This window comes from Apodemus sylvaticus, chromosome 7 (assembly GCF_947179515.1).
Source record: "Apodemus sylvaticus chromosome 7, mApoSyl1.1, whole genome shotgun sequence".
In the NCBI taxonomy this organism is placed as follows: Eukaryota; Metazoa; Chordata; class Mammalia; order Rodentia; family Muridae; genus Apodemus; species Apodemus sylvaticus.
In genome coordinates this window covers 80,795,070-80,819,396 of record NC_067478.1, presented here as the reverse complement: position 1 = coordinate 80,819,396, position 24,327 = coordinate 80,795,070, and the positions used below count along the sequence as shown (strand labels likewise).

Genomic DNA, 24,327 nt, shown 5'->3' with positions numbered 1-24,327 from the left:
TATTTTGCCTATATGTCTATACACTGTATGAGTGCAATGTCCATGAAGGCCAATAGAGGGCATCAGATTCCCCCAGGGCAGGAGTTATTGACGGCTGTGAGCTGTCAAGTGGTGCTGGGAATTGAACCTGAGCCCTCTGGTAATATAGCCAGTGCTCTTAACCACTAAATTATCTCTCCAGTCCCTGAATTTGTTTTCTTATCCTGATGTTTGTAGTAAACTTAGAGTGTAATAATTTAGAAATATTTCTTGCCAAGCAAAACTTCCTCTTTAGGACCCACAATTGTATGTAACGTCTTGGTATAAGTTTATAAGCTGGATGACCCTCTTGAATTTGATCTGCAGAAACCACACTACATAATAATCCCTCTGTGGATATGACACTAATCTTGCAAGTTAGAATTCATGAATCTAGGAACAGGCTTGAGGTTTCTTTGGCTGGAGATAATTATCACTTGGACTGCAAAAGCCCAGTACTTTGCTTGCTCACAGATGGCTGATTGCAGATAAGAATTTTGGGGGAAGTTACATTCCTGAAGACATAAACAACTCAAACCACCTTTTAAGAAGTGTGAGTCTCTGCTCAGCTACAGTAAAAGGCTGAAAGTTTTGAATTCTACCATTATTTCAGCATTTCAAGAGAGTCGGGCTTCTTGGTGTAGGCCTATAATCCCAACTACTTGGGAGACTGAGGCAGACAGGAAGGAAGGCAGGGAGGGCAGACAGGGGAGAGGAGAGAGCAGGAAGAGAAGGCGGGGGAGAAGGGGCAAGCAGGGAGAGAGGCTTCGAGGAGGAGGAGGCAGACCAGGAGAGAGGGAGGCAGTGGAGAGGGACAGTCAAGGGAGGAGGGGGGAGGAGAAGAATTCTGTCTCCTGAACAACCTGATTTGTCCAAGGCGGCTGCATAGGCTTCCATTGATTAGGAAGAATTCATCCTTGTATATCCACCCCCGGGAGTATTGCTGATGCAACTGGTTCCAAACTCAAAAGTTCAGCTAGACACCAGCTGCCTTCAAGCTCAGAAAGGCGTCCTGAAGTCTATCAGAAGAGAGTAGAGAACTGCTAAGATCATCCACCTCTCAGTCCTCAACCTCCTTTGACATGAAGGGCATAAAGAAACATAGCAGATGAGCACAGACGTAACTGTAACAACATAAGGATTTCAAGACCGTTTTCCTGACTTCCCCCATTGCACTCTTCCAGCTTTCTTGCGAGTTTGACTTTAGCAGGCATTGAGCACACCAGCAGCACCTGTACTATTTTGTACAAAATGTATCATTATCAACCGCAAAATGAAACAATGTAGAAAGGCAGAGGAGAAAATGACACATTCCTATTGCATGGGGCAAATAACAGTTCCAGGTGTGCAGAGCCTTAGCAATATGACATTTAAAATGGAGTATAATTTTTTTTAAAAGCTGGTCAGTGGTGGCACACGCCCTCAATCCCAGTAGTTGGGAGGCAGAGGCAGGCGGATTTCTGAGTTTTAGGCCAGCCTGGTCTACAGAGTGAGTTCCAGGACAGCCAGGGCTACACAGAGAAACCCTGTCTCAAAAAACAAACACAAAAAATAAATAAAAGAAAAGAAAAGAAAGAAAGAATTTTTTAAGATAAGCAAGGACATAATTCTTTACCTGATGTTCTTTACCCTGAAGGAATATGAAGCCAGCAGTCAAGTTAGTTATGTACAAAGAAATATTATTGTGAAATTTTATAAAAGTGAAGTAGAATTGATTTTTCTGTACTCTCAATTCCTCTACAAAATAAATCATTTTACAAAGTGATTTTTTAACTTTCTACTAGAAAATTCCCATCTCTGTGATTTAACTGGATCTGGACCTGTTATTTGCCCCTATACTGTACGAAGAATGTGCCATTTTTTCCTCTACCTTTCTATATGTTTCATTTTTGGATTGAAATTAGTACATTTTGTACAAAATAGTACAGACTTGAGTAACTTATTATTATATGGTCATAGAACACCCCCCTCTCTTTTTTATGTCTCTTCCTTCCTCCTTCCTTTCCTCCTCCCCTCCCTCTTTCCCTTCCTTCTTTCTTCCCTCCCCCTCCCCTCCTTCCTTCCCTCCCTCCCTCCTGCTCTCACCATGCTGTCTTATAGTGTTTATCTTCTCGAGACTTTTTTCATCTACCTTTCTTAACAAAGTTTGTCTCCAGGTTTTATTTGTATTTGTTGTTACATTTAGTGTGTGTGTGTGTGTGTGTGTGTGTGTGTGTGTGTGTATGTGTGTATGTGTGTATGTGTGTGTGTGTACATGCACACCTGTGTGTACATATGTGCTACAGTGCATGTGTAGAGATCAGAGGGCAACTTTTATGACTTGGTTCTCTCCTTCAATCAGTATGGGTCCTGGGGAACCAAACTATGGTGGCAGCCTTGGTGACAGGCACCCTTAGTCCTAACCATAGTCACACCAAGCATCCTCTGGAAGTTGAAGAGAAGCCTTTGGGACCCTGTCACACTCTGATAAAATGTTCCTTCCTTTCTAATTTGAAATTCCACCTCAAGGCTCCATGGTTACGAGGCCCTCTCTCCTGACAAGCTCATTCCTGAAGGATAATCTTTGTCAGCTCTTTTCCTAAACCAGACAATTATGCTTTAAATGTGCATGTGCTTCCTAGTGTTAGGTTGTGTCAGTGTGGGGAGCTGTGTTAATTTATGCAGGAACTGGGCTGGACTAAAATTTACAACAACTGTGCTTGCCCTCCACATACCAAAGTCTTTGACTCCTTACCTATATACAATGTTTGAAACGGAGGCTACCTTGACCTAGAGGTTTTCTCCGTTTCACTCACACCTTTAGATCATTCTAATGCATTTTCTAAAAGGTAGTGCTATATCTTAGAAGAGGGTTATTGATTTTTCAATGCCAGAGAATCTCTGGGCACACAGATAAAGAGTATGTCCTCTCCAGCCTTCCGTCCATTCCACCCCTGTGAGCACTGAGACCTCTGTGCCTCCTACAGAGATGCATCAGCCAAACACTGCCACTGGAGCATGCCCAGCCTTTTACTTGACTGCCTTATTTTTTATTGAGGGTTTAATTGTTAATAAAAGTCTGCAACTATCAGTCCAGTGTTATCAAAAGGATACTATAAAGCATAATAATAATAATAATAATAATAATAATTTCATAGCTCTAGGATTCGTTACACTTGAAGACTCAGAGCCCAAACTGGGTTTTTACTGCATCTCCCTGGACAGAACTTGTCCTTTAACAAGAAGAGAATTTCAGAATCTTCCTCATCTTATACTCCAGTGCAAAGTGGAGCACAACATCCTACCTCTAAAACTCAGGGCCTTCTGACCTACTTAACTTTGTGAACTCGACATAGCCTAGAGTCATTTTAGAGAAAAGGCCCCAGTGAGGGACTGACCAGATCTGGTTACAGGCCTGCCTGTGGGGGATTGTGTTGCTAACTGATGGTGGAGGGCCTACTGTGGGGGAATTGTGTCGCTAACTGATGGTGGAGGGCCTACTGTGGGGGCCGCCATCCCTAGGCAGGTGGGCCTTGCAACATCAGAAAGCTGCTTAAGAAGGGAAGGAAGGAGCCAGAGAGTGAGACAGCAAGCAGTGGCTCCTGCCTGCAGGCTCCTGCCTTTAGTTCCTGTGTTGACTCCCCTCAGCGATGACTTACGCTACAGATGTGAGAGGAAACAGTACCCGCCCTCTCTGACAGTGCTTTTGGTCAGAACATCTTATCATCACAACAGTAGGAAACTGGAATGGTCCCCAAGCTCTTAGTTGTTGCCCAGGATGGAGGTCTTTCTAGAATAAATGGCAGCATTTATTTCCTTGAGATCAAGAGTACACTCTCGGGGCTGGAGAGATGGCTCTGCAGTTAAGAGCACTGACTGCTCTTCCAGAGGTCCTGAGTTCAAATCCCAGCAACCACATGGTGGCTCACAACCATCCGTAATGAGATCTGGCTCCCTCTTCTGGGGTCTGAAGACAGCTACAGTGTCCTTACATATAATAAATAAATAAATCTTTAAAAAAAAAAAAAAAAGAGTACACTCTCAAGTAGGGACCTGACTGCTCCTGGGCTTCTAAAAGGAAGTCACACAATCACCCATCTCCAGTACTTTCCAAGACAGTGTTTGCTCAGTTGCAAGTAATAAAAACCCCAGACTTCAGAAGCCCAGGCCCAGACCAGGCAGAAGAAACCTAATCCATTGGTCTCTGTAGTCTGCACCAGCCGGAACTGCCTGGACAATCAGGCCTGTATTTCTTCTTCCTGCCGGTCTAAATCTTCATTCTAATCAGCCATGAGCAGACAGCTAAATGAGAACAGAGACACCCCTTCAGGGTTCTCTGAAGGACAGCAGCAATAACTTTCACAAAAGGAGAGTTTCAATTCCACATGAAGAACCAGACAAAGTCATCCTGAAAGAAGAAATAAGTCCTGTGGAGAAACACTGCACTTTAAACTACGCATCTTTTTATATTCCAAAATGGGATGTATGTCGTTAACATCTGCATCCAAGTGATCCCACATTAGCCCATATTTTCTTCAAGAATAAAGGCATGCACTTATATTATAATTACATAACTAAAACAGCCTTAGTGGCAGAGACGTTCCAGGCACTCTTCAAGGACAAACAAGGCTTCTTAGAAATTCTAAAGTTAAAGCCCTCCTCTTTTATCTTGGGGATAACCAGGCAAACCTACGTGTAAAGTTTGATCCAAAGTTACACAGATGTCTAGGTGTTCATACTTGCCTCCTGAGGTGCTGAGTCCTTGAGAGTTGTTCAGGAAACCAACCACATCACAGTCTGAACAAGCAGATCTATCTACTACAAACTTAGAAGGTCAAGAGACCTTTCCAGAACAAGAGAAAACACAAGACGCATGCTGTTAATATTGAAGTTTTCTAAGGTTCACTGAGTTGAAGTAAAAGGATGTAGACTTGCTGCTTCATTTCTCAGCTTCCTGGGAAATCACAAGAAAACCATGATTACTTGTGTGTGGACTACATAGGGCTGGCTTTACGTAATTTTGAGCTTCACATGTTTGAGAATTCGAGAGCTAGCATTCTTCTCCCTGAAATTTCTATATTAGTTTCTCTGGGGTGTTGCTCCTATGACAAAATGCTTGACCCAAAGAACTTGAAGGAGGAAATGGTTCTTTTAGTTGATTGGTCCATGCTCATTTGGACCCGTATCTCTAGGCATGGGGCAGACCATGAAGGCAGAGAGGCTTCTTCACGGCTTCTAGGAATCAGAGAGGAGGAGGATGAATAAGGAGGTGCTAGGGTGAGATAGAGGCATAAGGATGCAGAGATGGAGACTTTTTTAAGTATAATGGCAGTTAATAAGCAGTCCCTCAGAGCCACCTGAACTTGTTCATGTCATGTACATTTGAGTGTAGAAAATGCTCTGAGCAGCAGAGACCATGAAAACAGGAACCTGGAATTCACCCTGTTTTGGACTTCACTGGATGACCTTGATAAGTGATTAAAACTCTCTCTTTACTCTTGATTCATAGAGCCAGGAAGACATAGCAAGCCTGTCTCGTAAAACTGATGTCAATTCACATTGCCAATGTCTATATGACTAAAGCCCATTAAATCTGTAATGAATCAGAGGGCCCGGGAGCTTGGGAAGTTGTTGACGCCTGCCTTCCCAGGAGCGACTGAACCAAAACCATTGCAAATACTTTCCCTTCTTATAAACTCCTGTAGAGCCCAATCGAGGGATCCAGACCCAGCAACATAAGGTTAAAAGGGTTTGTTCGAAAATCATCCTATGGAAATGAGGTATTGTTATACTTCATTTGCTAGAACATGGCTAACATGCTGAAAAGTCTGCATTTTCTTTCTGGAAAAAGTCTAGTTTATTGGATTTTATGTTGTTTTGTTTTGTTGTTGTTAAGATTAGGCGGGTAAAGAGACAAGAACTGGAGTCTGAGGCTGGCCAGGGCTACATGAGACTCTAAATCTAAAAAGAAAAACAAACAAACAAACAAACAAAACACAGCCAGATTGGTGACCTGTTCAAATGTACATAAGACCTTCTAAAGGGTCATGTAAACAAGACGTCTGAAAGGGGTCCTGACAGAGTGCAGGAATAGTCACACAGAGCATTCAGACACCAATCCCAGTCCAGTATCGGGATTCGGGATCCAAACACTGTCACCCAAGGCAGTCCTCAGGACCAGATTTTACGTGGGGAAAACAACGAAGAGGTGCGTTCGCAACATTTACAACACATAGGCTATCTAGACGAAGCAGCAGCACTGTCTGACCTTTAAGCTGATAGGCTGGGTCTAGAGGCAAGGAGGCTAGGGAATCTCTAAAGTCCATGAAGCTCCGTGACAAAGTTCAACAGCAGGAACAACAAAAAGTTCAACAGTCAGGGCAAGGAACAATAAATCAAGTAGGTTCTGAGCTACAAAGGTTGAGGGAATGTGACAGAGCTGTTGTCAAGTTTTAATATTTAACAGGCCCCACGAGACCAACCGCTGTTTCCTGTGGGCGTCGCATGTGTGTCTGAGGCACCTGCTCTTCCTGGGACTCTATCAGAACAAGAACAGAAATCCAATTGGATCAGAACATGTGACTCTGTCCTCTTCTTGACCTGAGGTATGATCACTGTTTTCTCTTTATCATATTCGAGGTGGTTCCCCTTCAATTCCTGTTTTTGCATAGTATGTACTGTTCACAGTATAATGTGCATTTTAACCTTGGTAACTGGGGCTGCACAGTGATGCTCAGGTAGAAAGAGGTTCCACTTCCCATGGGAGTATTTCCTGTCTGCTTGTCAGACTTAAACCCCTCATGTTTCAGTCCATTAAGACCATTCCATGTGCTGTGCAGAGAATTCTGTTCCCACTTGACTTAGTCACTGCAGTTTGTCAACCAGATTCCTGCTTAGGGTGACGGGCACGAATCCCACTGAAAAGTAGCTTGTCTCTGTGCTGTGTTTTGGTGCAGGAAGGCTGTACACTGGTACACTGTACTGGCCACAGAAGCAGGCTCTCCACCAAACTCACCCAGTTTCTTGAAATGAGACCAAAACGAGCCTTTATATTAAAGGTATGACAGTCGCTGGGGTTGAGAAGGGGCAATATTCGTTCCTGGGTGCTAAACCTTTTGGTGTATAAACTGGGATCCAGGACAGAGGGTGCCTCTAAGAAGAAACTTTTGAGAAGTAGCAAGTTTTGTAAGGATGGCGTCCAAGCAAAATGATACTTTTTTTCTTACAGTCCTGGGCTGACATCCACCATCTCTATGCTGACCAGTGCCCCTACCCAGGTTATCTAAGCTAAAGAAACAAACTTAGAGTTTCAGATCAAAGACAAATGTTCATCTACACAGGGGGAGGACTGCCTAAAGCTTCAAGATTTTTAAAAAGAAAGTAATACGTAGGAGTTTTAAAGTAATTCTTTTTGAGGTTGAGAGGTGCCAGAAAATCTGGCAATATGGGAAAGGGATCGTATGAAGTGGACTGGCTTCTACTAGAGGTTCATGCTGTTCTTAGAGTCAATATTTGTAAAGATTAACAATCCATAAAGGTACAGAGCCCAGGGAACCGACGTAGATGGCAGTGTCCTGCCTACTTACCGCTCTTGGTGTCTTGGCTGATGGTGGGCTCCAAGCTGACAGCTAAAGGAGAGACTGCAGCGAGAGGAGGGGGGAGCCTGGAGGGCCAAGATGTCACCTTGGGAATAACTTAGGCAAGCAACAAAATAGCCAGGGGCTGGGTGTGTTACACTTTTGTGTGATTTACTTCCTGTTTCATTTTTGTGATAAACTTCTGTAATTGTCTCGTAGGAGTTGAACCATGAAAACGATGGCCAATCGTAAATCACTGTGGGTGCTGCTCTTTATCGTGATCTTCTGGGTCTCCTTCACAGTTTTCAGAAACCCCATAAAGGTAGGAGTCGACCACTTTTTCTCTTTTTCTTGATATCATTTGCCTACGAACCAATGTAGTTCACAGTGGTTAACACAGCACTGTCTGAGGACAGCGCCTTACGAAGCTTCATGTGTAAGCTGGGACCCCGGGGCAGAGGGTGCTTCTCACAGATAGGAAATCATGAGGGATGGAAAGCTTTGTAAGATAGTCATTTGAGTGTGTCTGTGTATGTGTCTGTGTGTGTATGTGTGTGTGTATGTGTGTGTGTATATGTGTGTGTGTGTGTATGTCTGTGTCTGTGTGTCTGTGTGTGTGTCTGTGTGTCTGTGTGTGTATGTGTATGTCTCTGTGTGTGTCTGTGTCTGTATCTGTGTGTGTGTCTGCATATGTCTGTGTGAGTGTCTCTGTGTGTGTATGTGTGTGTGTGTGCTTGCACAGACCTATGCTGCTTACATGTGAGTGTGTTACTGTTACACATCATCCACATCTTATGTTTGCTCCTGCTTTAAGGAAGTGTCTGAAGAAGAGAATATATGTTCATTTCTGTGTACTGAAATGGGCCTGCCTTTTAAACGCTGTGGATAATTGCAAATGGCAAACATTGTCCCCCTTCCAGTACCAGGCTGTCTAAATATCTACTCAGATATCTGTGTGCTGTTTCCGATGGTGTGCTGTTTCCAACGGTGTGCTGTTTCTGATGGTGTGCTGTTTCTGATGGTGTGCCGTTTCTGACCTCGCAGCTGCTGTTTGTAAGGCTCATGTCTCAGTGTGCTGCTGTTGCTGCTGCTGCTCCTGTTGGGTTCCCCTCTTCCATTGGTTACTTCTCGGCTTTGGAGTTGAGGTTTTGGTGGTGGCTAGCTGCTTTTGCATGTGTTTGTTTGCAGGACTTTGTTTTGTTTTTTAATAGGCGGTTTCACTCTGTAGCACAGGTTTGCCCTTCTTTGGCTGTACAGCTCAAGCTGAGCTCACACTTCCCGCTGTCCAGCTTCAGGGCTCACTGCTCTTAGGGAACTGTCTTATTACAAATATTTTTGTTCATAGTTTATCATTATTATCTACACAAGAATTGGACTCATGCAAACTACTTTGACTTTACAAAAGATTCTAATTAGTGACTGATGACTACGATCCATTATCATTACTTCATTTGATATGTTTCAATGTTTTTAAATATCTTTTCAAACAATAGACAGTCCCAATAAGTATCTGCATTGTGCCCAATGCCTTATTTGCACATTTATTTTTTATTAGATATATTCTTTATTTACATTTCAAATGATTTCCCCATTATGGTTCCCCCCCCTCCCGAAAGTCCTATAAGCCATTCCCCCTCCCCCTGTTCCCTAATCAACCCCCTTCCTGCTTCCCTGTCCTGGTATTCCCCTACACTGCTGCATCAAGCATTTCCAGGACCAGGGGCCTCTCTCCTCCCATTGATGGCCAACAAGGCCATCCTCTGCTGCCTATGCATCTGGAGTCGTGGGTAACACCATGTGTACTCTCTAGTTGATGTTCTTGTCCCTGGGAGCTCTGGGAGTACTGGCTGGCTTATATCATTGTTCCTCCTATGGTGCTGCAAACCCCTTCAGCTCCTTGGGTCCTTTCTCTAGCTCCCCCATTGGGGACCCTGTGCTCAGTTCAATGGCTGACTGAGAGTGTCTGGGCATGATGCTACCAGAGGACCCTGTTATACCACTCCTGGGCATATCAGAGGATTCCCCAGAATGTAATAAGGACACATGCTCCATTATGTTCATAGCAGCCCTATTTATAATAGCCAGAAGCTGGAAAGAACCCAGATGTCCCTCAACAGAGGAATGGATACAGAAAATGTGGTACATTTGCACAGTGGAATACTACTCAGCTATTAAAAACAATGAATTCATGAAATTCTTAGGCAAATGGGTGGAACTGGAAAATATCATCCTAAGTGAGGTAGCCCAATCACAAAAGAACACACAAGGTATGCACTCACTGATAAGTGGATATTAGCCTAATGATTTTCTAATGTCCCTATATCTCCTAGTTAGGGTTTCTATTGCTGTGATGAAACACCATGACCAAAAGCAAGATAGGGGAGAAAGGGTTTATTGGGCTTACATTTCCACATCATAGTTCATCACTGAAGGGAATCAGGATGGGAACTCAAACATGGCAGGCACCTGGAGGCAGGAGCTGATGCGGAGATTATGGAGGGATGCTGCTTACTGGCTTGCTCCACATGACTTGCTTAGCTTCCTTTCTTATAGAACTCAGGATCACCAGCCTAAGGATGACCCCACCCGTCATGGGCTGAGCCCTCCCACATCAATCATTAATTAAGAAAATGCCCTACAGGCTTATGTTCTTATGGAACTGAGGCTCCCTCCTCTCTGATAACTATAGATCGTGTCAAGTTGACATAAAATTATCCAGCACACCGTGTTATTCCGTAATCCTCCCAACAACCGTTCAAGGCACCTGACAGTCTGTTAGTAAAACAGATTCTCAGTTATGTGAGTGAAGGGCCCACAGAGACTGGAGATGGTGTCAGATCTCCTGGAGCTGGAGTTATAATTGGTCGTTAGCCATGGGGAATTGAACTCAGGTTCTCTTTAGGAGCAGCAAGAACCCTTGACTGCAAGGAAATTTTGGCAGCCTCACATCACCACCATTTTGAAGATGATTCTAGCTATTTGGGGTTGAATGGGTTTTCCAAAATAAGTCATTTAAAAGCAGGGTGATACTGTTTTTAAACAAAGCTACCTGTGTATGAAATATATATGACCACAAAATATCAAGTAAATGATTTCTATACCTCTCATTGGTCTATAAAAGACAAAAGTTAGTTAACCTACCAAAGCTTGTTACATTAAATAGAGACTTTTTTCTGTGTTCCGTGTTCTATTTATTGCCCATCCAGCTATGGACTGTGTTCAAATTGCCCGTGTCTTTCAATCGCTGGAACTTGATCATGAAATCCTCATGCCCTGCAGTGCCTCCAAACCCACCAGTTTCACCAAAAGAGACAGAACTGAGAATCAGGGAGATCTTAGAGAAACTGGACAAAAAGATCCCACCCAGGCCTTTCACCCACCTCAACAACACCACAAGCGCCACACATAGCACAGCCACCATCCTCAACCCTCGAGATACATACTGTGTAGGGGACCAGCTGGACATCCTGGTAGAGGCTAGAGACCACCTGAGAAACAGGAAGGGGTATGGTGGGGACTTCCTGAGGGCCAGGATGTCCTCCCCAGCCCTGAAGGCAGGCGCTTCTGGAAAGGTGACAGACTTCAACAATGGCACCTACCTCGTCAGCTTCACTCTGTTCTGGGAGGGCCCGGTCTCCCTGTCTATCCTGCTCATGCACCCCAGTGAAGGGGTGTCAGCTCTCTGGAGAGCAAGGAAACAGGGCTACGACAGGATCGTCTTCTCAGGCCAGTTTGTCAGTGGTGCTTCTCAGGTCCATACGGAATGTGCCCTGGCTCTAAATTCAAGTGCCGAGCTGTGCCAGTATCTGGATGCCCAGGACCAAGAAGCTTTCTACTGTGTGAAACCTCCAAATGCGCCCTGTGCAGCCCTCACCCACATGCATTCGAAGAACAAGGAAGTTTCCTATCTTAGCCAACAAGAAAGGAGCCTCTTTGAAAGGTAAATAAGTATCATTTCACATTACCGAGGGGCAAGTGGTAATTTAGCCTGCAGGGAATGTATTCCAAGCACATTAACTTAGGACTCTATAAGAAGAGTTCACTTTAAGAAGAGAGCAAGGAATTCATATGGAGATAGTGTTCATTCTCCAAGAGTCCTCTGATAGGATATCCTTTTAGGATAGATAATCCTTATCAATGAACCCCAAAACATGGGTTGAGTAAAAACAAAAAGAATGAGAAATATTCATGTGTGTGTTCTAATACATTCTGTACCCATACACTGTCTTGCACACATACTCTGGGTCCCTGTCTCCTATGGACTAAGAAATGAATAAATGGAAACTTACTAAGTGGCCTGATATTATAGATGGGGAAAATTGGATTATCACTAAGAACTGACAGAAGGACTAGGAAGATCTAGGATCTGGGGCTTTGCCTGAGTTGAAGCCACTGTAGATTAATTTCTGTATTTGTCTCTTTAAGGTCAAATATAGGAGTGGAGATCATGGGAAAATCCAATATGATTAGTGTCTCCAAATGCAACAGTAAGTGGTTGTGTGCTGGTGGGGAATGATTAACACTGGATTAACCCATTTCAAGGTCCTTCTCTTTCTGTTGGACTTAGTCACTGTCTCAGGTCTTGTAAGGCAGGCCAAGGCACAAAGTCCATGAATGAACGCATGAGGTAATCACTAGAACCTTATGCAGATACCGTAGCAGCCACACATGTGGCAAACTACCCACTGGGTCTCAGGTCACCTGCCCATCTAACACTGGAACCTTCAGAGGGTAAAACTCTCTCCTAGGTCTTAACCGAGATCCTTATGCTCCCCTAGGGATATCACTTATGATGTCCCCAGTGTGACATCAACTGCCATCCTAATACCAACTTACGCCATTCTTCTCTCAGTTTTTGAAGGCTTTTTTTTTTTTTAACGAAGAAGAGCTTCCTTCTTTGCATTGTGTTTTTACTCTGAGCAGCTCACAAACCCCACCTAAAATGACTTCAGGCAGCAGTATCTTTGTCTCTCTGGGTTCACTATGAAAAGCTTGCTAATTGCTAAGACAGTTTTCCACTGAAAACCTTTCCACTGAAGCAAAGTGTGTTTCTGATTGCAAAAGTGACCTGTAGGGCTTACCCAGCATGCACAAAGCCCAAGGCTGGACCCCTCCCCCAGCACCACATAAGCACACACCTGGGATTGTCAGACTCTGGAAGTGGAGGCAGGAAGACAAGCAGTCAAGGACATCCTTGGCTACATAGCAAGTTGAAGGCAAGCCTCGGCTACATTAGACCCTGTCTCAAAGACACACAAGAGACAGACTTACAGAAGGAAAGAAAGAGAAGTTGTTAAAATATTAATTTAGCCTTTTGGAGTGGTGAATAAATGTAACCCCTATCTTCCTGATTCCTCGGCAGAAGCCGTTCCAGTGAAGGAGAAATGCAAGCTCGGGATGGTATCATCAATCCCTAGTGGGCATGTCTGGAAAAACACGTGGACTCCGGCCTCCTGCAGTCTGGCTCCGATCAAAATGAAAGAATGCCTGAGAGGAAAATTCATCCATCTCATGGGTGATTCCACAATCCGCCAGTGGATGGAGTACTTCAAAAGCAAAATCAACAGTATGTCTCAGTATAAGCTATTCTGGTCTCATTCAGAAATTTTTTCCATTTCAAAGGGGAAAAAAAAGTACAGAAAGTGCCTCTTTACCATAGTTGTCAACCACAAACCACCAGCATGATTCACAAAATGTTACTATCATCCTCTAGAACAATGTTCATCACCCCTAGCGTTTATTTTGAATGAAATAAAGTAATGGCTAGGAGAGTATTTAAGACATGCCTGACACACTAACACGTAGGAAGGAGCCAGAAAGCAGCAGCAACTGCATCTCTGAGTACATTAGTATAGAGTTGAGGCTAGACTCTTGCTGTAAGATCTGTAGTTTGAGTGCTGTGTTCACTAAGGCAAGATTTGCCAGAATGTCATATCCCACCTGAGCTAAACCATGTATTAAATCATCACCTTCTGCCCATCTATGTCTTTGGACTCTGGCTTGTGTCACTGAATGCAAGATTGAATCTATGTTTCCATACTGGCCTTGATATAAGACCCATCTTGTGGTCTCCATTATTTAAAACACTGATCCTCTCAATGGAAAGGTGAACTTGGTAGATCTTGGGTTCTAAATTACAAAAGTATTCCCAGCAGAGAGGACATGTTAGACCACGGACCAGGGGGGTAAACAATCAGCTCCTCATTACATTGTTTCTCTCAGCAACAAAATTGAGATTCTAGTGACAGCCTTTACCATCACATAGTTTGATATTGTAGGTGTTTTGTTTCCTTCTGAGATTGGAGTGGTCGTCCTTCTCGGCATATATGTTGTGGTGGGAAGACATGTCTTGTATATTTCATGCAACATTAAATTCTGTAGCCAAAGTGTGCTTTGGAAAAGAGAACTGAAGTTAGCGGGAAGCAATGATGCAAGTAGTTGTACCACTTGCCCCCTGCGAGTCTCGGGCACTTCTTTTTGGCAGCCTCAGCCATTGGCGGGAGATTTCCAGCCCAGCCCTTCCCTGCTATGGCAAAGCAAGGCACAAAGCACCATGATGGCACACTGAATGTTTTCTCAGAAACTGTGGCAGGAGAACAACTTACCTTGCTGTTCTGATGAAGCTCTGGTTGGCACAGTGAAACACAGTGGGACTCTGTCTTGTCCTGTTCACACTGTGCTTATTTTGTTATTTTCTGAGGTGTCTGAATTAGATTATTTTCCTCAAGAATTGAAGGGATTTTAAGTACTTGTTCAGCCACAAACTGTAATCTTGTCCAAACAAGGCTTTCCTACAACATCTCTCTCTCTCTCTCTCTCTCTCTCTCTCTCTCTCTCTCTCTCACACACACACACACACACACACACACACACACACGTTGAGGCAAATGACTGCATCAGTCTAAACAAATGCAGTTTGCTTAGATTCTTTTTGCACACAACATCAATAGCCTAGTACTACACAACACAGCAGGTATACAACTATTAACATCATCTTCCAGGGAAGCAGAATTAAATGCCAAAGCTATTCCCCATACAATTCAATCTGAATGGCCGAAGAAGGGCAAAGTACATCATCATAAGGCACTTTCAATCCTTAGAGTAATTTTCAAAACCACTCCTTAGTCAGATATGATACGTTTATAGGCTCAAACACCAGTTCTTTTCTCCTGTGTTTGTGGCAAATTGACCTCTGTAACTGTATTCTCCTTTTGTTCTGGGATTGCCTGTTTGCTGTCAGCGCTGAGGTCCGTGGACTTGCACGAGAGTGGGAAACTGCAACACCAACTTGCTGTGGACTTGGATGAGAAAATCAGCATCCAGTGGCAAAAACATGGTTACCCTCTTATCGGGTCATTGGTCTACTCAGTCAAAGAAATAGAGAACATTGCTCGGATAATTGACAGAACTGGAGGAGAGAAAAACACAGTCCTCGTCATTTCTCTGGGCCAGCATTTCAGACCTTTTCCCATTGACGTTTTTATCCGAAGAGCCCTCAATGTTCACAAAGCTCTTCAACGTCTTCTCCTGAGAAGCCCAGATACTCTGGTGGTCCTCAAAACAGAAAACATCAGGGAGTTGAACAGCGATGTGGAGAGGTTTAGTGATTTCCATGGTTACACCCAGTATCTTGCCTTAAAGGATATTTTCCAGGATCTCAATGTGGGTGTCATTGATGCCTGGGATATGACAATTGCATATGGCATAAACAATGTCCATCCACCAGAGGATGTAGTTAGAAGTCAAATTAATATATTCTTAAACTATATTTGCTAGCAAACACATAACTTTGAAAGTCACTCCTTGAACTTAAAAGATACAGTGAATCCTGCAGCTGTTCCAAGTGCCAGGATGTCCCAGTTAATCCAAGGACATAATCTGTATTGTGGTCCATATGGTCCACCTAGTTCATCCTAACAAGGCATTCATACACTGCCCTTCTGCTCAAAGTTGAAGATTCACGTGGCTCTTTGTCAATTTGAAGTTAGGATTCCTGTGCATAAGACCTTCTCTTTCTTGCCATGAGTTCAGAACAATGAAGTAGTTTTGATAAAATTCTTAAAAGGTATTTGATTCAACTTGTAAATATTTTGTTGATAATTTTTACATCCATGTTTACCAGGAAAATTGATCTGTACCTTTCTTGGTCATGTCTCAGAGTCTGACATCAGGCCAATACAGACTTCAAAACAATGACTTGGGTAGTGTTCTTCCTGGTTGTAGTTTGTGGAAGGTATTGAGAAATGTTTTGATTAGATTTTCTTTACAAATTTCGTGGTATTCAGCACTTAATCTGCCCAAGACTGGGCTCTATTTGGAGAGAAACTTTTTAATAACTACTTCAATCTCATTTCTTATTACAGATCTATTTAAATTGTTTCTATTTTCTAGATTTAACTTTGATAGGCCAAAAGCATTTGGAAATGTATCTTTCTTCTAGGTTTTCCAGCTTTTTTGGATATAAGATTTTGGATAAACAAAACTGAAATATGCCCCCCAAACACCATCATGAAACCTGATATTTTGTACACTAATTTTAGAACAAATAAAATAAAATTTTTAAATGAAAAACATATTAAAACAAGAATTAATAATGCAAAATATTTTAGTGACTTTACTTTTATATAAATTTAAATACAAAATTATAGTTTGTTTTTCATAAATATTATAAATTATATTCTTTATATTTCCTTTTTGTGTTTGTTGTTTGTTTTCCAAGACAGGGTTTCTCTGTGTAGACCTGACTGTCCCAGAACTCATTCTGTAGAAGCAGGCTGGCCTTGAATGCAGAGATCTGCCTGCCTCTGGCTCCCAAGTGCTGGGATTAAAGGCATGCACTTCCACTGCCTGACTATATATTTTGTGTTCCTATATTATCTTTATTTATTTGGAGATGAAATATATGCCACAGTGTACATGTAGGAGTCAGAAAACAATATTTAAGACTCAGTTCTCTCCTTCCACCATGTTGGTCCCAATAATTGAACTCTGGTTATCAGGTTCTCTGATCCTACGCTATACCTTTTAAAATGAAGAAAGGTGGTTAAAGAGATGACTCAGAGGTTACTCGTTGCTCTCCCAGAGGACCCAGGATTGTTTTCTGGCACACATACATAGTGGTTCAATTTCCAGGGGGTGTTGCAAGATATTTGATCACACTGTGGATCGCAAGAGTGTGTTAGTTACTGTGGGGAGCAGCATGGCGGCCAGTCTAAAATGGCGCCTGGGCTGGTGGCCAAGTCACATGACTCAGCAATGCTCCCCCACATTCCCCTTTGAGAGTCATGTACGCACCAGAGAAGTGCACATGCTCTTTGACGTCATATCAGGCCACTCCCGGGCCATCATCTCGATCCTATCACGAGCCTCCACTTGGCAGTCGCTGATTGGTGCAGGCTGGGATATATAACTGGGGCAATGGGCTAGGATCAGGGGCTTCCTGAAGTAAGGTTCCTGAATAAATTGCGTCGAGAAGAGTCTCCCATGTCGTCTCCCTTATTCGGCTGGACGGACAAGGTATTTGGTAGTGACAAGTGGTGGCCCTCAGAACTCGTCGCAGTCAGGGCAGCTAGCTGATAAGTTCCTGGGTAAGTGGGATAAGTGAAAGTTCTCGGGTTAAGAGACAATAAGGTTTCAGGTTTGGACTATAACTCATTATGGGTAACATATCTTCTAGTAGATCTTTGCTTGCAGTGCTTAAGAGCCTGTTAGAAGCGAAAGGGTTAGAATTGAAAGAATCTACATTGCAGAAATTTCTTTGGGCTATGGATGAAGTTGCTCCCTGGTTTGCTGTCTCAGGACATTTGACTCTCCCTAGCTGGGATAAGTTGGGAAAGGATATAGATTTTGCTAGGGAACAAGGAATTGTACGTCCATTTACACAATCGATATGGAAGCTCATTCGTTCTTGTCTTGTAGATCGAGAAGGAAGTGTGCAGCTGAGATTGAAAGAGGAAGTGTAGCTCTTGAGCAAGTGAAAGAGGAGCGTTCAGTAAAGTCAGAGAAGGGTGACAGCTCTGATAGTTCTGAGGATGATGAGCTGGAAAAGTTAGTGGAGGGAATGGAGTCCGTGAAGCTCAAAGTCCAGCTCTCGGCCCCAGGACCACCTTGTCCTCCCCCGTATGCTCCTCAGCCATCTATGGCACCTGGAGGACGTAGTTTGTGCCCAGAAGTTTGGAAAGAGCTGAGCACCCAGGGTTGTTTCTCTGTTTTTCAAGACCAGCAGGGAAACTGTCATCATGAGCCTTTAGATTGGAAGATCGTGCAGAGATTAGCAGAAAGGGTTTGTGCCTATGGCACTAGTGCTGCCTATGTTATTTCCATGCTTGAACACCTCCACCAATATTGCATGACCCCTCATGATTGGCAAAATTTGGCTTGTGCTTGCCTTTCCCCTGGGCAATATCTGGACTGGAAGGCAATCTTCATTGAACATTCGGCTGAGCAAGCGGCAGTAAATGCAGCCAATGGCCAGCCTGCTTGGGGACAGGACATGCTTCTAGGACAGGGCCGCTTTGCCAATGCTCAGACTGGATACCCCCTTCAAGTGTATGATCAATTAATCAAATTGCCACGAGAGCTTGGAAAGCGTTTCCGAACAGAGGGGAAGTGGCAGGAAATCTAACTAAAGTCATTCAAGGACCAACTGAGCCGTTTGCTGATTTTGTGGCACGAATGGTTGAAGTGGCAAGCAGAATTTTTGGGGACGCTGATCAGGCCATGCCATTAGTGAAACAATTGGTTTTTGAACAATGTACTAAAGAATGTAGACAAGCAATTAACCCGTATAAGGGCAAAGGCCTAGAGGTATGGATGAAAATATGCAGAGAGTTAGGAGGTCCCCTAACTAATGCTGGATTAGCTGCTGCTGTTATGCAAGCATCCCACAAACAATCTGGAGATAAGCAAGGGAGCTGCTTTAAATGCGGCCAACCTGGCCATCTAAAGCAGCAATGTCCCCAGATGCAAAATCAGGAAAGACCACAGCCTAGAATGCCTGGTCTGTGTCCCAGATGTCGTAAGGGTAATCATTGGGCCAATGATTGTAGATCAGTGAAGGATATTTCAGGACAACCCTTGACAGATGGATGTGGTGGAGCCAGGCCAAGAAACAGGGCACAGGGCCCTCGTCCTCAGGGCCGTCAAATATATGGGGCAATGTCGGAAACATGGCCCTATCTCCGGCCTCCAATGCAGTGGAAGCAGTTGGCCTGCCCAGGCAAGCAACCCCAGGAAGTGCAGGACTTGACCGCTGTTCCACCACCAGACTCATATTAACACCCAAAATGGGACCTCAATTAACTGGGACTGATTTTAAAGGGCCCTTACCACCAAATACTGTAGGCTTACTAATAGGAAGAAGCTCAGTTACCATGCAAGGTTTAGTTATTCATCCTGGAGTGATTGATTCAGATTTTACAAGTACAGTCAAAATCATGGCTTCTAGAGGAGTGTTTGCAGTTTCACCCGGTGATAGGATAGCTCAATTGTTAATTCTGCCCAGTTGCCATGGACTCATTCCTTCTCATAACAAACAAAGAGAAAATAAAGGGTTTGGCTCTTCAGGAGGTTCTGTAGTGTATTGCTCCTTGGAACTAGGGGCTTGACCTTTGCTTTCCTTAGAAATTAATGGTAAAATCATACTTGGGCTTCTGGATACTGGAGCTGATAAAAGTATAATCAGTAAAAAAGACTGGCCAAAGAATTGGCCTTTGCAAGTATCAGATCAAATGTTAAGAGGCTTAGGATATGCACAAGAACCAGAAAGGAGTACACAAATTTTGATGTGGAAAGATGAGGAAGGCCATGTTGGGGAGTTTCAACCATATGTTCTGGAAGTTCCTATTTCCCTGTGGGGAAGAGACCTCTTGACTGAAATGGGATATGTACTCTCCAATGAGGAGGTGTATAGCTCACAATCACAACAAATGATGCAGAAGATGGGACATAGGTCTGGACAAGGGTTGGGAAAATATTCCCAAGGCCGCACCTCCCCGATCCCTGTAACATCTAAAGAACCCACAAGAAAGGGATTGGGTTTTTCCTAGGGGCCACTGGGGAGGCTCTCCCCATTACATGGAAGTCTAAGGATCCAGTATGGGTTCCTCAGTGGCCTTTACCCTTAGAAAAATCGCGGGCCATCCATGAGTTAGTGCAGGAATAATTGAGCATGGGCCATATTCAAGCGTCTACCTCTCCTTGGAATACCCCAATTTTTGTTATTAAGAAGAAGTCAGGAAAATGGAGGCTCTTACATGATTTACGAGCAATTAATAAGCAAATGATGCCCATGGGCCCAGTGCAAAGAGGTCTGCCTCTTCCATCCACTCTGCCAAAGCAGTGGCCTTTGATAGTTATTGATATAAAAGATTGGTTTTTTTTTCTATTCCACTCTATGAGAAAGATACACAAAGGTTTGCTTTTATAGTTCCCTCAATAAATCATGCATCTCCAGATTTATGTTATGAATGGGTGGTTTTACCTCAAGAAATGGTGAATAGTCCCACCATATGTCAATTATATGTTAGTAAATCTTTAGAAAATGTGAGGCAGCACTTTCCTAAGCTTACATGTTTGCACTATATGGATGATATTCTGTTATCTGAGCCTACTGAAGAGATGGTGAAGGAAGCTTATCGAGTGATGATACAGGATCTTAAGAAAAGAAACTTATATATAGCACCTGAAAAGGTTCAAAAGGATCAGGTAGTTTATTATTTAGGAGCCAAAGTATATCCTGATAAAGTGCAACCTCAAAAGATTAGTTTAAGAACAGATCATTTGCATACCTTAAATGATTTCCAAAAATTATTAGGAGATATACAATGGGTTCATCCCTATCTAAAATTAACAAATAAAGAATTACAACCCCTGTATGATCCAGATTTGACTTCTCATCGTTCTTTAACAAAGGATGCTAGAAAGGCTTTGAGTCTTGTGAAATCACATATTGAACAGGCTGCTCTTGCCAGGCGAGAAGTGAATTTTCCTATTTTGTTATGTATCTTACCAACTGAAGTACAACCTACAGCAGTGCTATGGCAGCGTGCTCCCTTGTTGTGGGTACATCCTAGAATTTCTCCAGCTAAAACGTTGTCTCATTATCCTACTGCTGTTGCTCAGTTAGCGTTAATGGGAATCAACAATGTTTGCAGTATTTTGGATCAGAGCCTGCGAGTCTAATTATCCCCTATTCCTCTCAACAATTCAAAGTACTTACAGCCACAGTTGATGATTGGACTATAGTGCGCTGTATGTTTGGTGGCACTATTGATAATCATTATCCCAAGGATCCATTGTTACAATTGGTTAAAGAACATCCCATAATATTTCCAAAAAGGACTTCCCACCGTGCCTTTGAAAGATAGCCCTGGGGCTGGAGAGATTGCTCAGTGGTTAAGAACACCGACTGCCCTTCCAAAGGTCCTGAGTTCAATTCCCAGCAACCACATGGTGGCTCACAACCATCAGTAATGGGATCTGATGCCCTCTTCTGCTGCATCTGAAGACAGTAACAGTGTACTCACATAAAATAAATAAATCTTAAAAAAAAAAAAAAAAAGATAGCCCTGTAATATATACTGATGGCTCAAAGACAGGAGCAGGAGCTTATGTTCTTTCTGGCTCGCCGCCAGTAGTTGTTTCATTCCCACCTGCGTCGCCACAGGTAATTGAGCTGCAAATGTGTGTCTTTGAATGGTTTCTTGATTCCTTCAATTTGATTTCTGATTCTTTATATGTTGTCAATATTTTAAAACATTTGGAGATCACTGGACAAATAAATTTGAAAAGTACCATTGGTGATTTATTGGTTCAATTACAAGCCATGATTTGGCAAAGAGATCGTCCGTTTTCTGTACCGTTGTACACATTGTACATTGTACACATGTGCTCTAATCCAGTATTAGAGCACATACTGGATTGCCAGGACCACTGGCTGAAGGTAATGATTTGGCAGATAGAACCTCTCACTCTATTTTTACATTTTTTAATTCCACCCCCTTTGATTGTGCTCAAAAGTTTCATTCCAATTTTCATGTAAATTCAAAGACATTAATGGCTAAATGTAAGATCACTAGGGCAGAAGCCAGGGATATAGTAAAAAGTTGTACCTCCTGTGCCCTTTTACTTCCACAAGCCTCTTTGGGTGTCAATCCACAAGGCTTGCGCCCTTTGCATGTTTGGCAGATGGATGTGACTCATATACCAGAATTCGGAAGATTAAGATTTGTGCATGTTTCTATAGATACTGCCTCTGGTGTAATTTTTGCCTCCCTCCATAGTGGAGAGGCTACTAAACATGTTATTGCTCATTGCCTGGAGGCTTGGAGTGCATGGGGTATGCCCAGCTCTCTGAAAACCGATAACGGTCCAGCATATACTTCTTCATCCTTTGTTGCCTTCTGCCAAGTTATGGGAATTTCCTTAGTACATGGCTTACCCTATAATCCTCAGGGTCAGGGTATCATCGAATGTGCCCATCGCACGTTCAAAGAATGTCTTCTTAAACAAAAAAGGGGAATTGGCCAAGGCAGAACCCCTAAAGGGAAACCTCATTTCTGCAGAGGATAGTGGTTACTGCAAACAATCGCAGTGGTTACGACTGGTGACTGTTAATGTGCTCCAACACTCAGTCATCAAATGAAAAAATAATCAGAAATCTATGTCACCACCTCCAAGATCCAAGAAACATTGCAGGAGAGGAATGAGCTAGAGTCACTTGGGGCCTGAAGATCCTTCTACCAGCTGCTTATACCAGAACAACTCAGAAGATAGAGGTTGTTGGAGGAGATAGTTTTTTCCAGCTCGATTGGGCAATTGAAATAGAAATCATCTGCCTTGCAGAAAAGTGTTTGTTGAGAGCTTTTGGTGCCACTTCTAGAAATTTGTCATTTGTCACTGGGCTCAGACAAGGAAGTAGGCTCAGATAAGAATATTAGAAGCAGTGACCATGAGGCTTTGCTTACAGCTTTGCTGAATCTATCTATGCGATCTCTGCTTACTACTTATTACCCTGTGTGATCCTTTCTCACTACTCTGCTTGATGACTTTCTTGTGTTATCTCCTTGTTTACTACTTCACTTGATTACTTTGTCTTTGATCTAAGAACTGACCGTGTTTTTTCAGATATACCTTGAATGATATAAAAGCAGGCTGGAGAGAAATAAAGTTGCTTCAGCCTCAGTACGGGCTGGAGTCATGTTATAATTTTGTCTTTTTCCTTTTCAATCCTCACTCCCTCACTTGAGATCCTGTTGACTGACTGAGATGGCTTGGTCAAGGGTTCCCACTTTCTAGAAGGGATATCATCTTGAAGGATATCAACTAATAGATAAAGTTCTATTTATTTTTGAGATCATGATATAATTATATTATCACTCCCTTCCTTTCCTCCCTCTAGACCATCCCATACATTCTCCCTTTCTCTTTTTCAAATTCATGGCTTCTTCTTTTGGTTTTTTAATTAGGTGCTATTATTACATTTCTAATAGTACGACCTGTTTGGCCCACACAATGTTGCTCATACGTGATTTTCAGGGCTGACATTTGGTATTAGATAACCAACTGGAAGACTGTTTTCCCTAGTCCCAGCATTTCCGAGTTGCCTGTGCTTCTTTCTGTAGGGTTGGGGCCTCATGGGTGCATCCCTGTCCTCTGTGGCATGTCTCTTAGTGTCTTCTCATGGGTGCATCCCTGTCACCTGTGGCATGTCTCTTAGTGTTTTCTCATGGGTGCATCCCTGTCACCTGTGGCTTGTCTCTTAGTGTCTTCTCATGGGTGCATCCCTGTCCCCTGTGGCATGTCTCTTAGTATTTTCTCATGGGTGCATCCCTGTCCTCTTGTTGAGAGGGTTTTGAATCCAGTTGGAGAGCTGTTGGTTACTGCCAAGGTGTGTGTGCCACTACTGTACCATTAGGATTATTGTGCCATGTGGGTTGTCGTGGTGGTTCATAGACCTCAATGAGTAGGGCCATTGATTGCTTCCCTCCTTTGGAAGCTTACAGAGAGTCATCTGGCACTATAAAAGCTAGGTCACCTCCAGAAGGAAGCATTCAGGTCAGTTCCAGCGCAGCGGCCTCTGGGACCAGTGTCTAAAGTGCATGGTGTCTTCAGCAATAGGGATTTACCTTCCACCTCCAGGAGTAACCAGGAGCAGTGGCAATAGCAATAGGCTGTCTGCTTTGGGAGCCTCTTGGACATCCCTGATCAATAATTCAAAACTGAGCTTCTCACAGCTGGCATTGGGGCTTTTACTAGGTGGTCTTTGGCTCTTGGAGTGAGCATTGTGAGCCCAAATGAGAAAACTTTAGCTACAGATGTATATTTATATACATAGTCACGCACATTATATGGTTTTTAGATAATAATTAATGGTCTGATTTCTTACACCTTCCTCAGACACCTTTATTGTTATTTCACCGCCCTTTCTTCTCCTCCTGTGTCTACCTTTTGGAGACAGTCTGCAGTCCTCACTCAAGCACAAACTCTGACCCAGATGTGGCTCAGTGATTGCAAAAGACTGATGGCACTAGATAAAATCTAGGAGGAATGCCCTTGGGACAAAACAAAGCCATGCTGGCAGCAAAATGCAGAAGGAAGAACTCAGAAAAGGGGATTAAAGGCGTGGTTTCCTCAGCTCTGCTTGCAATGCTCTCTCTAGTAGCTAGCAAAGCAATATATACACAGCAATGGGGGAGAATAAAGGTTATTCACTCTTGAAGTGAGCCCAGAATTTTGTGTCTCTGTCTACATT

General features: G+C 43.2%; 2 protein-coding genes across 2 annotated transcripts in view; one reads left to right on the top strand and one right to left on the bottom strand.

The window, feature by feature from the left end:
• Window positions 1-24,327, bottom strand: part of Nxpe2 (neurexophilin and PC-esterase domain family member 2) — a 98,083-nt gene that overhangs the window by 58,725 nt on the left and 15,031 nt on the right. The gene's annotated exons all lie outside the window — the stretch shown is intronic.
• Window positions 6,206-16,223, top strand: Nxpe4 (neurexophilin and PC-esterase domain family member 4). The gene is made up of 7 exons (XM_052188413.1): window positions 6,206-6,602; window positions 6,954-7,055; window positions 7,794-7,896; window positions 10,781-11,514; window positions 12,000-12,061; window positions 12,937-13,140; window positions 14,815-16,223. The coding sequence occupies exons 3-7, from the start codon at window positions 7,804-7,806 to the stop codon at window positions 15,348-15,350; spliced, it is 1,629 nt and encodes a 542-aa protein (XP_052044373.1). The 5' UTR covers window positions 6,206-6,602; window positions 6,954-7,055; window positions 7,794-7,803; the 3' UTR covers window positions 15,351-16,223.